Source organism: Odontesthes bonariensis, chromosome 10 (genome assembly GCF_027942865.1).
Source record: "Odontesthes bonariensis isolate fOdoBon6 chromosome 10, fOdoBon6.hap1, whole genome shotgun sequence".
Lineage (NCBI taxonomy): Eukaryota > Metazoa > Chordata > Actinopteri > Atheriniformes > Atherinopsidae > Odontesthes > Odontesthes bonariensis.
Genome location: NC_134515.1, coordinates 38,310,735 through 38,325,230, shown reverse-complemented (window position 1 = coordinate 38,325,230; position 14,496 = coordinate 38,310,735). Strand labels below are relative to the sequence as shown.

The 14,496-nt window shown below is 41.7% G+C and overlaps 1 protein-coding gene across 1 annotated transcript; it reads right to left on the bottom strand.

The window, feature by feature from the left end:
• Window positions 1-324: 324 nt before the first annotated feature.
• Window positions 325-14,370, bottom strand: LOC142390067 (histone-lysine N-methyltransferase SUV39H1-like). Its single transcript, XM_075475421.1, has 6 exons — window positions 14,320-14,370; window positions 13,375-13,520; window positions 11,662-12,321; window positions 7,602-7,748; window positions 7,030-7,159; window positions 325-3,570 (listed from the first exon to the last, which is right to left on the bottom strand). Exons 1-6 carry the CDS (start codon window positions 14,336-14,338, stop codon window positions 3,437-3,439), a joined length of 1,236 nt encoding a protein of 411 aa, XP_075331536.1. The 5' UTR covers window positions 14,339-14,370; the 3' UTR covers window positions 325-3,436.
• Window positions 14,371-14,496: the final 126 nt, after the last annotated feature.

Below are 14,496 nucleotides of genomic sequence, written 5' to 3'. Positions count from 1 at the left end.
GTGGCACTGGACATTCTGCAGGGGTACTGACTGTGACTGTTCGAACACTTCACGTGTCAGATTGACTGAGCTCGGTCATAAGTAACTTATACCTGCCAATACATGTGGGTATAACAACAAAAAAGAAACTGATAACTTGTATCTGTCTCTCAGGAGAAACAGATAAGACTTCTGACAGAAGTTTCAGAGAGTAGTAATACTGCTGGGGAAAGACTGACAATGTTTTGGATGGTAACGGTGCCACTGTGAAATCATTCATGTTGAGATGATAGATGAAAGATATTTGGAGACATAAACTAACATGACAACATTCTTTACATGGAGTTCAAATCTGCCTCAAAACAATCCAGAATAGACTTGTGGCTAGCATCTATAAAAGCTGTAGAGACAGGGCTGAAGTTCAGATATCAGCTGCACCTCTCGCTGATCATAAAGCCATCCAGTTAACCTTTACATTTTCACATAATAATCATTCTCCTAAGATACCGTCTTGTTGGAAATTGAACCCAAAAGTTTTGGAATAAAGCTAAGGAGGATAAAGGACTTGGGAACTCTGTTTGAATGTGGTGAGCATCTGAGAAAGTTTGGTCGTACCAGAAGCTGGTTTATTAAGACTGAAGAAACTAAAATTACATCCAGATTAGCAGAGTTCTCCCAAAACACCTGAAGTTATCGAATGAAGCAGAACAACAAGAATGAACAGAGCTGCACATTCAATGAGACAATGTTAATATACAAAAGAGTACAGCTGCTTTTATCAGGTCGAAGAAAAGGTGACAAGAGAAAGGACAACATGCAAAATACTTCTTTCACTTAGAAAAACACGCTGCTGGGAATAACACAATCAACAGGCTGAGAGTGAACCATGGTCATGATGGAAATTCCTGGTATTGTAGTTCCTTTCATGAAAGTCTGACAAAATGAACACAAACCAATTCATTAGTGGAATTAACGCGATACATCTTTAATGCATTAACGCATGTGCAGGGTGACCCAGTCACACAAATAACCAATCAGATGGCCGATTGTGACCCAAGCCGGATGGAAGAATCCATCACCATAACCACAGGGCATTAAGGAAGTCTGCGGCTAATAATGTCTTCACTTCAGAACTGGTATGTATTGCCCCTCTGTGATGATGAGGATGGGGGGTGGGAGGGTTCAGGCCTGCACACAGCAGCTCTTTGGTAGATGCCTCACTTGATGCCAACTTGAGCAGTTGGCTTTGAATTGGCCTTAAGGGTTATCTTCCACATTCCTGTTGAGTTCTGTGAAGGATCTTAGTGTCTGGTAGAGTTCGAAGCACTCCAGTATCCATGTGGAAAGTCATTGAGTTGAACTGATTCATGTATCTGACCTCATAGTCTTGGGTGACACTTGTCAATGAGTAACTGGCTCTAATCCATAAATGTCTCTTCTCCCCATCATGTCCTGGCCCCCTACCATCTGAAGCCCACCTGCTTAATCTGGCCAATGATCCTCTTTCTTTCCTAAGCAGATCTCTAAATCGTTATAACAGTAGCAGTAGCATTCCTCTGGTGAGCGCTTCAGTCTTCTGGATGGTGTTGGTTTCCAACAAGGTGTAATAGATCCTCTATTAATAAAGAATACACATGTCTTTAGAAACATTTCCATTTTTTGTTAAACTATAGAGAAATGCCAACATTAAACAGCTACGTGACTACGAGGCAGATACTGTCCAGAATAACAAGACGTGCACCAAGTTCAGAGACAGGCCAGTTCACTCCACTCCCACATGAAATGTTCCGATTCATCCACGGTGCCGTTTGCTACATGAGAGAAGAACACCTGCCGAGTTTCCATAGAAACCATTTCTTTGATAAAAGGAGAATGGAGTGTTGCTTCACAAATAAGATTCCCTGAAATGTGACTAATGATCAAGGTCAACTGGAGCTGTATCCTGTAAGGCTGGGATCATGTGTTAGCAGATCAGACTCCACCTCATCAGACAGTAAGGGAACCCAGTTGTGACAGCTGACTGAGAAACATTCACATCCACTTTACAAAGTTCTGTAGTTGGACCTGAATAACGGGGCAAATGTGGAGATATTTACACTCAAAGTGTGCTCATTTATCCAAACTTATGCAATTCATTGTGTCAACACTACAAATGTGGTAAAAATATGTACAGAAGCAATAAAGTTCACAGAGTGTTTTCCCAGGTCTTTTTCCTCCTGTGTTCAGCGTGGGTGTCACAGTGCTCACAGTTCACTGCTGTAATAAACATCTTCTCATTGACCTATGGCCGTTCCCCCAAACAGAGGAAACGCAGCACAGTCACATGACAGAGGAAGAAAAGAAAAAAAACAGACTTTTATAAAGCAGCCCGACCAAAACTGTATGAAATGCCTTTAAAAGCCAGACTCACACACCTAGATAACGTGGTTGGGGCTTGAATCACTCCTGCCTGTATATCCTTAACTAGATTCAAATGGGCTTAGGCTCCAAAGTACCATCTTTCTGCATCTTTTAGTTAAAACAGTAAAGTGTACATTAATCCAGCTGAATTCCCAATAAAGCTGCTCTCATTCCCAGATGTTTCTGTTTCCTTTGTCAGAAACTGGGACTGAATATCAGATTAAGACTAATATTAAGGACGTTAGAGATTAAGATTGTTAGGATTAAGATTAAGACAGCTGGTGGTGACTGAAGCATTTCCAGGCTGTCGCTCTGCTAATAAAATCCAGATTTTAGAACAGGGTCTGTGCAGTGAACTCAGCTGGACTCTCAGGTACCATCATCTCCCACAGAGGACGTTAGAGGCAGCAGAACATCTTGAATCTTTTCTCACAGAGTCCACAGCATCACATTGTCATACATGTACGGATTTCAGTCAATAACTGGATTGGATGAATACATGGACAACAGTGGTCCAGTTAAATGGCCATGTCAAGGTGAACCCATAGCTGGAGTCAGGTGTGCATCTGGCTGTGCTGACTGTACTTACACAGACTCAAAGCAGTGTTGTGGAACCAACAGCCTCATTAGTAGAAGCATCTGTTCCACTGCGCTGGCTTGGCCTTCTACTCGTCTAACCAGTTGAGCTCCGACTACCTCTCGATGGTGCATGAAAGTTACTTTTGGTGGAGGAGATCAGCACTGCTCTGAATATAAAAACTTAGACCCAAGCAGTAATACACTTGAACATGTAATCTACTTGCAGACTACATTTTAGTGCAGTTTTGGACTTGATCACTGCACTGGAACAATGGACATAATATACATAAAATATTAGAGCTCACTGGACTTAATCCATTGATGAATTTTCTTTTTTTTTTTAGGAAAAAAACAGATTTGAAGTCTTGAAAGAGACTGCGTGGCTCATTTTTAAAAAGTCGATGCTGGCATTCAATAAAAAAATAATAAAATATGTACAATTTTCCACTTTTTTTACAGCGTTTCCAACAGTCCCACATCAGAAGAGATATTTTCGACAGGATTCCGATCCACACCGACACTCCACTCGAGTCCTCTTCTTTGGGGAAGTAGGGAGCCCTGCTAGACTGAAACTGGAGTCCATTTTGGTGCTTTCTGTGTCCACTGGGTCAACTGGAAGCAAACAAAAGTTCAGTAGGTTAAAGGCTCTGGTGAGAAGACAGCTCTTTATTTACAATTCTAGACAAATGACAAGATTTTCTCAACTGATATGAAAAGTGACTATAAAGAAGTGTACACATTATTTACTTACTCAGAGCTCAGTTAGTATCACTGTTCCATGAAAAACTTTGAATGGCATTGAATTCCAAGCCTTTCTGCATTGATTTCTCAAAATGCTTCAACCCAGAAGAAAGAATGGTAGGAATATCTGATATGATATGATCAATATGATCATGGCTAATAATGCAAGTCCAACATCAGACAGTGAAAAAGGCTCAAAGACAAAGTCACAGTGTAGTGTCTAAAGATGACCAGAGACACATTTGTGACCATGTATACATAGGCTGGGATTTGTGAGATGATCATCCTGCAGTGCGACTGCTGCTGCAACCTACAATGATCAGCCTGACGCTGGTACTGTGGTGGAAAAACTAACTGAACAGTGTAGATGGAAGATTAAAAAAGCTAAACACATCTGCAGGAATTCAAAAACAGGAGCAAATCGGCTTGAGTTGTGCATGCAGAAGTCTCATCTATGTGTCATCAGACCATGAGCGTGCACAGAAAGCCACAGCAGAGGGAAAGAGCCTTTCAAATGAGCAGCAAACCAGTGAACATATCCATACACACCATGGTAAACAGCAGAGTCTGTCAGCTCATAAAGTATGGACTTTACAGTCATGTGACGTTTACTTTCTGTGCCTATCATCATCGTGCAGGCTGCACAGAAATATGATGTTGTAGCCAAAGTCACCAAATACCTTATTTGACCATTAAAATGCCAGTGTGTAGCTATGTAGATATCATAGTACTTCAAAAGGGCGAAAATACTTCAAGACTAAAGGACACAAGTAAACCCTCTACATCAAGACTGCCGAGTTGTAGAGGATCCACTCCTATGCCAAGAAGTTTGCAGAAATGATCCAAAATGCACAAAATGACACCATATATAGTATTAAATACTATGTCTGTTATCAAGTCAATGATATCTGTGAGTGAAACAACATTAATGCACACAGAGGATGAACAGAGGCAGAGAGAGGATTGTCCTGGTGGAAGAAGCCATGAACACACCCCCGACTGAAGAAGGAGCAAGGATAGAAGAGGATATGTGTGAACACATGAAACTCTCAAAAATCAGAGCACGACAAGTAACACGGCACTGATGGGCCTGAGAGAGACTTAGGACGAGTGGTAATTTGTTGAGCTGTGTCCAGAAGAATCTAAATGGAGTGTTCATAGTGCAGAGGAAGCACTGCTCCAACGCTGAACTACACACACCTGTGAGACTGCTGCTAATATGATACCTGAAATTAGAAGCTTGGAACAAGGTGGTCACAATGGGTGTATTTGCATGGAAAAATCCCCCCCTGTTGGAGGTGTGTATGAAATTTGGAATGGAAAAACTAGGTGCTTCTGACTCTTGAGGGACACCAATCTTTGTAATGCACATTTAAAGTGTAAAACTGCCCTTCAACACCTGGGGGCTGAGATACCGCCGGTAACATATTTACAGTACTACATTACCATTTACAGTACACATATGATAACATCACAGTTTTACCAAAATAAAAAGCAACAATGTGCACATTGTGGTCTTTCAGAACAGATTATTTGACACTAAGTGCACATAGGTGGGCTTTATTCATCTAATTATGTGACTTCAAGGTAATTGGTAGCACCAGATCTTATTTAGGGGTGAATTTATATGCAAACACTACTTTTTTTTCATCATAAGTTTTATTCTTTCATCTGCAGACCTGCACGGCTCATTGAACGACACATTTTCAGAACCAGGAGCCACAACATTGTGTACCAGGCACCTGATAGTAATGCGTCAATATCACCACAAGGTGTCAGTAATGCACTAAAGTATTTACCACCCAGAAAAGAACAGGAGAACGTTTGACTCCTGCAGGGCTTGGTAAAATGGGTGTGACATTAGCCGCTTTCGGACAGAGTCGTTAGAAGAACACAGTTCTAAGAACGGTCCTCCTCGAATTCCGTTCTGATTACTATCCTTCTCCAGCAGAACGGTTTCAGTCTGCATTCGCACATGAGTCGGGACCAGGGCGGGACTGATACGACGCAGCCGTCTGTGACAGCGACGTGTTACTTTAGCGCCACATTCAATAACAAAACAAAACAAAACCCGGTAAAAGTAAGGTGAAGAAAAAACACCACAAAGAAGCTAACATGGAGAGCGGGGAGGCCACCGTGTTCATGGTCTGCATGATGGTGATATTAATCATGGACGATCACATGGGGCGTCTCACATGGAGGCTGGAAGAGCTCACAGAGAGAGTCAGGAGACGAAGGATGGAGCGCAGGCCATACTTCTTGGTTTCATGAAGGAAGGAGAGCAGAGCGCCGCAGACAAAGGAGACCACGTGGAGGTTTAACTTATTAAACACGCCAAGGTTGTGTCCGTGTCGTATGAGGAAACATTTCAGCCTGACAACATGACAAGGGGCGGAGCTACCAACCCCCAAACACCTCCGTCAGATGTGTTCCTATAGAACCCAGAACAGAGCCAGCTGAGGAGAAGGAGCTGAAATGGTTCCAGGAACTGAGGGTCGTGGTCCCGAGTTCCTGTATGTGCGAATGCGGGAGAAAACGGCCCCGCGGATTAAAAGGTTATAGGAACTGCCAAAGGTTCCTACAGTGCGAATGAGACTATTGTGAGCTTAGGTGCTAAATAAGAGAACATGCTAAACCAAACACCAAAGCGATCCTGTAAGGAAGTTCTTTTAAAGAAATACCATTCAATTTGAAGGAAAATGGTCAATAATTCATAGAGATTTTGAATATTTATTTCTACTTGAAATGCACGTCCCTCATGCCAAATGGTTGCCACAGGAACTCAAACAGCAGAGGATCCCTTGCAATAACTGAATTTAAGAATAGAATAAAATCTTAATTTCTATCACGTAGAATACAAAGGAGGAGAAAATTCTGTTTTGAAATGATGACAATTTACTGATGACTGTTCTAGTGAATACATTTTAGAGCTTGATGAATTTCCCTTTCCATTTCTAAACTTTGCTTCATCATTACAAGAGCTAAAAAGCCTGATTCAGCATGATTCAGTAATAGTGACAAAAGGAATTAACTGTTAAGAGCAATCAGTTTAAACAGACTGATGACAAACATCAGGTGAGATGGGCCTGCATTAGCACTGCAGTGCAGGCCACATGACTTTCAACAGACCTGACATCCTTCTTGCTTCCAAAAGAAAGTGCCACTTCCAGAAAGATGCAAATTAGCGCGAGAGCACAGGCAGAATGACACAATTTTCCCAATGAAGTGCTTATGTCATCTTAAGTGTGTTTTGACATCTGCCAATTTAACAACGGCTGACAGAACTAAATAGATTTATTTAGGTTGTTCATGCAAAAAGAATAGACTTACTTTGCATCTTGTAGTCAAAGGTCAGTTCCTCTCCTGCCCGAATAGCACGCGTTGAAAATAAAGCAATTCTTGGAAGTCTCTCATCTATGTTGTCAATGAACACGTTGAAAACCTGAAGGTTGGGGTTACACTACAAAATAAAAAGCAAAACTGTATCAGGGGCTTTTCATCCACACTCAAGATAATCCTTTCATAAAACAAGTAAAGAAAGAAAAGTTTTCAGAAGTTGATGTCATAGAATAAGCCAGTGCTAGAAATCTAGATCCTTTAAAATAATAACACCTAAAAGTAGAACACCAAATATAGTCTGAACTCCAAATAAGGTAGTAAGAAGTTTTGTCACCGACTTGACTTTGTAGTCTGGATTGTAAAAAAAACAGAAAATCAAAGTACTGATTTCACCTCCTTTGAAAGTCTCAGTGTCATGACAACCATTACAACGATGAAGTAGTTTTACAGGGATAACGTAAAAAAAACATGAAAACGTTGAGCCCAAGTCCGTATTTAGGCTGGCAGAATGACCTGTCAAAAAGGTATTAATACAGCAGTGAATGCATCCTCAAGACACTCACACTGTGGTTGACAAAGTGGGAAATGTTTCCAAGGTGAGCTGCATCCACCGTGTACACATCTTCCACATAATCGAGGTCAAAAAGGTACGTAGAGCCCTGGCGGTCATAGAAATAGCCCCTCCTCTCTGCTTCATCTGTTGTGATGATCTGGGGGAAAAACACGGGATCATTTTAGTCTTGGTCTTTTATATTTCAATTTAGTTAAAGTGAAGACATATTTACCCCAAGGATAAAAGCCTAATGAAATAAACTAATGATTATAAACAACCAGGACAAATTCAATAGGTTTGGAGCAGTCATTATAAAGATCAATTGGGATTCGGCTAATCTTAAAATTGCTATTTATTATTTTATAATTATTTTGTGCAGCCAGCAGTAATACATAAAGTACAACCTGCATTTAGTTCTAACTTAACATCACTGAAAAGATAGTAAACATTTAAAATAATATATATATATTGGTTCTGAATTTTGGCTTCATCTACATCCTGATGAGGCAGAATCTTCCATGCGTGTAGCTCCCCAGTGAGCTAGAGTGTCACCTCACTGTAGCTCCAACGAGGGAAGGCTCCGACTGTGGTCTTTACATAGTGTACATATGCCTTCCTGATCTGAACCTGACTGGTGTTTTGTTTTTTTTGGACTTCTGTGCTATTCATGGATAGTCCATTACAAACACCAAGTTTAAGTACAAGGTGGTTGATAAGTGTTGTATCATTAGACCTGCAGCTTATTTCTTGGTTTTGGAGTGAAGAGCGAGGCCCAGGTTTGAGAGTTCTTCAACTCACACTTCAGGGAGTTTTTCTAGCTTACAAGAAGAGGTTAGGGTCATGGAATCCAAATGAGCCAAGTTCAGGACCCCCAATGAGGAAGTGGCTTCCCAGCGCTGTGGTCAGAAGGTCATCTGAAGTGCTTGTCATAAAGAACACCTGGTGGTGGATGTGGACAGCCTGAGAAACTGTTAAGCTGAAGAAGGACACCTTCAGGTCTGGTTGTCCCAGGGTTCACCTGAAGTACCTGATAGGTACTAAGTGGTTAAAAGGCTATGTACTGGCAAACCATTTGGTGGCTCAAAACGGGATAGTAGTGCTTCTCCCAGGTTGTACTTACCTGGGTAGACAACTGCAGACCTGAACAGGGGTTTTGAATCGTTGAGTGGTAGACGGAGGGTGGACTTTAAAAGACCTCCTTAATCAGACTAGCATGTCCTCCATTGAGGAGGAAGAGTCTGAGGACTTGAGGGAAGACTCGTACTTTACCCTGGCAGGATTGCCGAGATAGTTGAAAATCTTGTCCATCCCTGGCTGAAAGCATTGGACATTGTGGACTTGTCTTGGCCGGCATGCCTCTCCAACATTGCATGAAAGTCTTGTACAATACCTGCGGAATTGAAGACCAGAATGGTGTTTCCTACTGGAGAGTCCATTTATAAAAGGATCACCCAGTCTCCATAGTAAAATTTACTTCAGGGTGTTGGAAAGGTGGCTCTGACCCAATTGCTCAACCTAGAAAGAGCAATGTGGTTTTTGCACAGGTCTTGGAACAGTGGACCAGATCTTCACCCTTGCAGAGTTACTGAGAGGGCCATGGGAGTTTGGCAATCTAATCTAAATGCATTTTGTAGACTTTGACTAGGCTTATGACCGTGCCACTCGAGTGATTCTTGAGGAGGTTCTGCAAAATAACCAGTATAACCAAAGCAAGAGTCTGAATTATTGGCCCAAAGTTGAGCTTGTTGATGGTGCATGTTGGACTCTGCTGAGGCTGTCCCTTGTCACCATTCCTGGTTGTGTTCTTTACAGACAGGATCTCAAAGTATAGTCAGGGAGAGAAGGGTGTCTGGCTTGGGAACCCAAGGATTGCATCTCTGCTTTTTGCAGATGATGTAGTTATGTTTGCTTCTTCAGGTCATGACCTTCAATGTGCATTTGAGTGATGTGCAGCTTAGTGTGAAGCGACCGGGGTGAAAGTTAGCACCTCCAAATCTAAGGCCAGGTTCTCAACCAGAAAAAGGTGTATTGCACCCCCCAGGTCAAGAATGAGTATCTGTCTTAAGTGGAGGAGTTTAACCATCTTGGAATCTTGTTAACAAATTATGGCAAGTTCGTGCAAGAGATGAATAGACAGATTGAGGCTTCATCAGCAGTAATAAGGACGCTGAGCCAAAGGTAAAGTTTTTGGTTTACTGGTCCATCTTCGTTCCAATCCTCAACTATTGTCGCAAGATTTGGGTATTGACCAAAAGAATAGTGTTGCAGATACAAGTAGTTGAACCAAGTTTCCTTTGGAAGGTGGCGGGTCTCACCCATAGTTAGGATGAGGAGCTTGACCATCCAGAGAGCTTGGAGTAGAGCAGCTGCTTCTCTACATCAAAAGGATTCAGCTGAGGAGGTTCGGTCATGCCTCCTGGTCGCCTTACATGTCCATCTAGGAGGAGGCAGGGGCAGACCCAGAAAACTCTGGAGGGATTATATATTCATATATCCCCTCTGGCCTGGGAAAACCTTGGGATCTCCAGGATCTGGACAGCTGTGGAGAGAAGAATGCCTGGGTTTTCCTCCTGGACCTGTTTCCTTTGCAACCAGACCGGACCAGGATGGTTGATTAAACTGAATGAATACTGTAAAAACAGCTTCTAAAACACATCAACTTTCCATGGTTAATTTTCATATTACTGTACTGACTTATAATCACTTCAAGGATTTCTGAGGATAAGCTCACAGATAAAAGACACTTGTGCACTACAGTTTAAGCTCACATTTGAGGGAATGCGCGTGGTGTCATAAGACATGCGACTGTAGTTTTTGCCTCCGAGTGGCAAAAAGACAGCTAGCTCAATCATTGCAGACTGTTGGGCCATCTGGTAAACACAGAAAACACGTCTGAGGGGCTGGGGCTGGAAATTATTCAGAAAGAAGTTAAGTTTTCTTATAAAATTGTAGAAAGAATAAAGAGAAGAGAGCAAAATGGATTTGTGCCAGTCACACAGACAACTGGAATCCAGTCTTGGCAACATAGATTTACAGTGAATACTTTATGGCTGGGATGTTAGATTTCTGAGTAACAATCCTGATTTTACAATAGTATGACAAACCATAGACGTGATAAACTATTAACCATCTGTTGTTTATAGTCTGTGTAACTATGGTGTTTTTGCATAGGATGAACAAAACGTGTAATAATATATCTCTTTGCAACCTGTCCATATGAGATTTAAAACTTTTACAGAATATGCATGAGCCAGTTTTGGTTTCAAGGTATACGACGAATATGATCCATCCTGCAGAGAGAGCTGTTCTGTATGATCAAAAGACAGAAAGTGCATGGATCCCAGGCTGCGTGCTGCATAGAGTGACAGTCCATCTCCCCCTCTGGTTCAAGCAAACTATCAATCAGCTGTTTATGATGGCTGAAGGAGTAGAACCACTCACTCCCAAACATTTCCCCTCGTTGGAAAAAAGCCAAAGTTGAAAGTTTGGTCATTTTCAAAGTACAAAGAAAAAAAAAAGATAAAAAATAGACCAACCAACAGCTGTGGAAGAGGAAGGTCATCCGACACACAAGCGCTTGCAAAGAGGGTCTACCTGCGGAGGCAGTACTCATGATATCACTACGAGATCACCTCTCATAATTCTTTGTCAAGGTAACCTGGTCTTGAAGTAAACACTTGCCACCACTTACAAGAGCAGACATTTCTACAACAGTCTTCTATAGTCGAGATAGATAACATGACTAAATGACTTGCTAACATCAGCTACTTAACACTGATATGCTAATTCACAGAGTAGAGAAGACCAAAGAGGGAGTAATGTTGGACCGTGTGCACCCAATCAAGTTCAACAGTGTTTTGTTCAAATATGGCCGATATCAGTTATCAAACAGCCGTTTTTTTTAACAGAAGCTCCAACATATCAAATCTGTAAGATAATTAAATGAAGCTACCAATTACTTTTAATTTGGCATGCTATGCACTTGTGTTAAGGAAGTATTTTGGAAAATATTTTCATCAACATGAAATTAACTGAACACAACAAAAATAAACAGTTTAAGCATGTCTCACCTCCCCGACATACTCCATGACAAACGTGTTCTTCTTGATGTGCTGCAGTGTGCGGACACCCCAGCCTCGGCCGTTCTCGGTCTTAAAGATGCACAAATCGAACTGAATACCTTTTTGCACAACTCTGTTGGGACAATCAGGCCCACAGTTGCACCGGGAGTTACACTCGTATATGGGCTGTCCTGGTCGGATCCGTACCTGACCCCTGTCATTGTAGGCCATACGGTGCAGGGAGGCTCCTGGGCAGCAGCCATTTACTGGCTCCTCTAAACAGTTCTTACAATCACAACCTACAGCCATCTCATTCAGTACAATGCCTGGGCCAACTTTGTAGTTGTTGATGTAGGTAAAGTTTTTTGGAGGGCCCTCCAAGTCCACTTCATTTGTGACGAAAATGCGACCCGGGTGATTGCGAGTGTGATTCAAGTGGTCCTCCCAGCGCTGCAGACTCTGGCGGAATTTGGCTTTCTGAACCAGGAACAAGGCAACCTCCTTATCCAACCTTTTAGGAATGCTGCGTCTCTTGTGGCGTTTTAGCTCCAGATCCAGGTCCAGGTGGAACAGTTTCATCAATTTTGGACATTTGAGGTTCCTCTTGGGTTCCCAGGTATTATCAGATTCAGGGAAGCCCTTCCACTTCACCAAGTATAGCTCCTCCTCCTGAAACACAACAAGTTTAGTTTGGAGAAGATTGTATTCTTTCCAAATGCAAATCATTCATGCACATCAAGAGCAGTGGTTAAGGCTCCCTACAAATCTATAATTATGACTTTGTGCACCAATATCAATAATTCCTTTAACATATCCACAACGTTGATAGACAAGTGGAAACCACCATACAAATCATTAAGATCAGAACTGATTAAACTCCACAAACAGTCTGTAACACATGATGCAGATATTTGCGTTGGGACTGCTGGTAAAATAATTAAAGACCATAAAGCTCCAAAACACACACAGATCTATAAGAGTCCAAAATGTATTCAGGAGGTCGACTGGTAAATGTGAACATAAAACCTGCTTTAGAATGATACTGCACACCCTACAGTGGTGTCACACTGCAACACTGATTAGTAACACCTGCGCAAGTTCATGAAAAGAAAAGCCATGTTGTATAAAGCAGTCACACACAAGAGAAGATGCATGTGATGTGTAAATGTTTCCCCTCACAAAATATCTAATACTTTGGTAATAAAATCAATTTCCCAATGAGCCCAGTAATCCCCCCTGCAGTTTATGGTTGATAAACTTTATCAGTACATAATGGAACTTTTGAATTTCAGAACTGTTTTAACCGAGGCAACAGGGTTTAAATGGTCTTTGCTTCAACATGAGCTGTTTTCACACATGCACTGCAGTACATATTCCAGAGATGTTAATGAGGGGTTTCACATTCAGTACATGAACACGATATTCAATAGTTGCATTAAAGCTGATGTAAGCAGCTTTTCCATGTATGTATTGCTTTATCTTTTTAAGTTCACAACTTTAAAAAACATGTCTTATTTTGACTCTTCTACTGGGCACAGTCAGCTATAGCAGGTCTCTTGTCAGGGACTTGTGAAAATGTTAGATCATTTCCTGCAGCTTCTATAACTCAGCTGTTAAAGACAGTGGCCTGCAGGGTAATGATGTAATAATCACAGCAAATCAATCTGCTGAGTATTTATTATATTCTCCCCTTTACCATGTGCTAGAATAGTGATTTCATACCTTAGTCTTCTTGTAGTCACAGAGGAATTCCACCTCGTACTCATTGACGTTGGCTCTGTTCACTCCGAGCTGTTTACAGTGGAGCTTCTCGCTTCGACACAGGGCCTCCAACTCATCCCAGGTCATCTTACAAGGCACGCTGCAATCTGACACATCAAATCACTTTGACAAAGTCATAGTCTTATGCACTGAGGCAAAGTTTTCCCATTTCTACCAGCACAACCCTTGACTGAAAAGTAATGAAACGTGGCCCAATTCGTTTTATACATTGCATGGACGTTCAGGTTAATACAGCATACAATGTTGAGCCATTTATCTCCACATGAGATTTTGCAACAGGGCAATGAGGTTTCAGCAGACCGACGGGGAAACTGTTGACTCTCCAAAGTGCAAAACAAGAATCTGCTTTAAATGAGTGAAATTGAAAGACAACGACTACCTCCATTTGCTTTGACAGAAAAACGACAACCACAACATAACCGAGAATTAAAGCAGTTCTTTGGGAATTTACAATCGTCGCAACAGCAACATGTGCGGGTAAAATCACATTTTCAAGCATCTAAACATGTTCATGTACTGCATGGCGCGTGCTGCTAACGTTATCTGGCCCTCCTGTCGCTTCAACATCATCTTTACAAACTGATTACGACGTGCCGTACTAACGTACACAACATGCTTCTAACGTAATCAAAGTTACTTTATATTCACAAACAGGGCTTTTCACACAGTAGAAGTTCCATTAAAGAGCTCAAGAACGTTGAATAACAAACTCACCTTCTGAAGTCACCATGAACACAAAAGCACCGCTCGCGTTAATAATATATGCAACCAACGTCAGGACAACATACGTATTGAGGGTCTTTAAAAACTTTACACTGCGCAAGTTTACCGCTGTACATAAAATAATATTAATTGAAAATAGTCACAAAAAATGTCATATATTACCTTTCAAATTTTCCGCCATGTTTTCCGCACAACCGCCAAAATAGGAGGAACTACACTGAGCAAGGAGTCCTCTGGCATAGTAAGGCGTAATAGCGGCTGATTGGACGAGCGTCCTCTGTCAGTCCTCTCATTGGCTCAAAAGCAGATCGGCGGGTGGGTCAACCGACAATGAGCTCG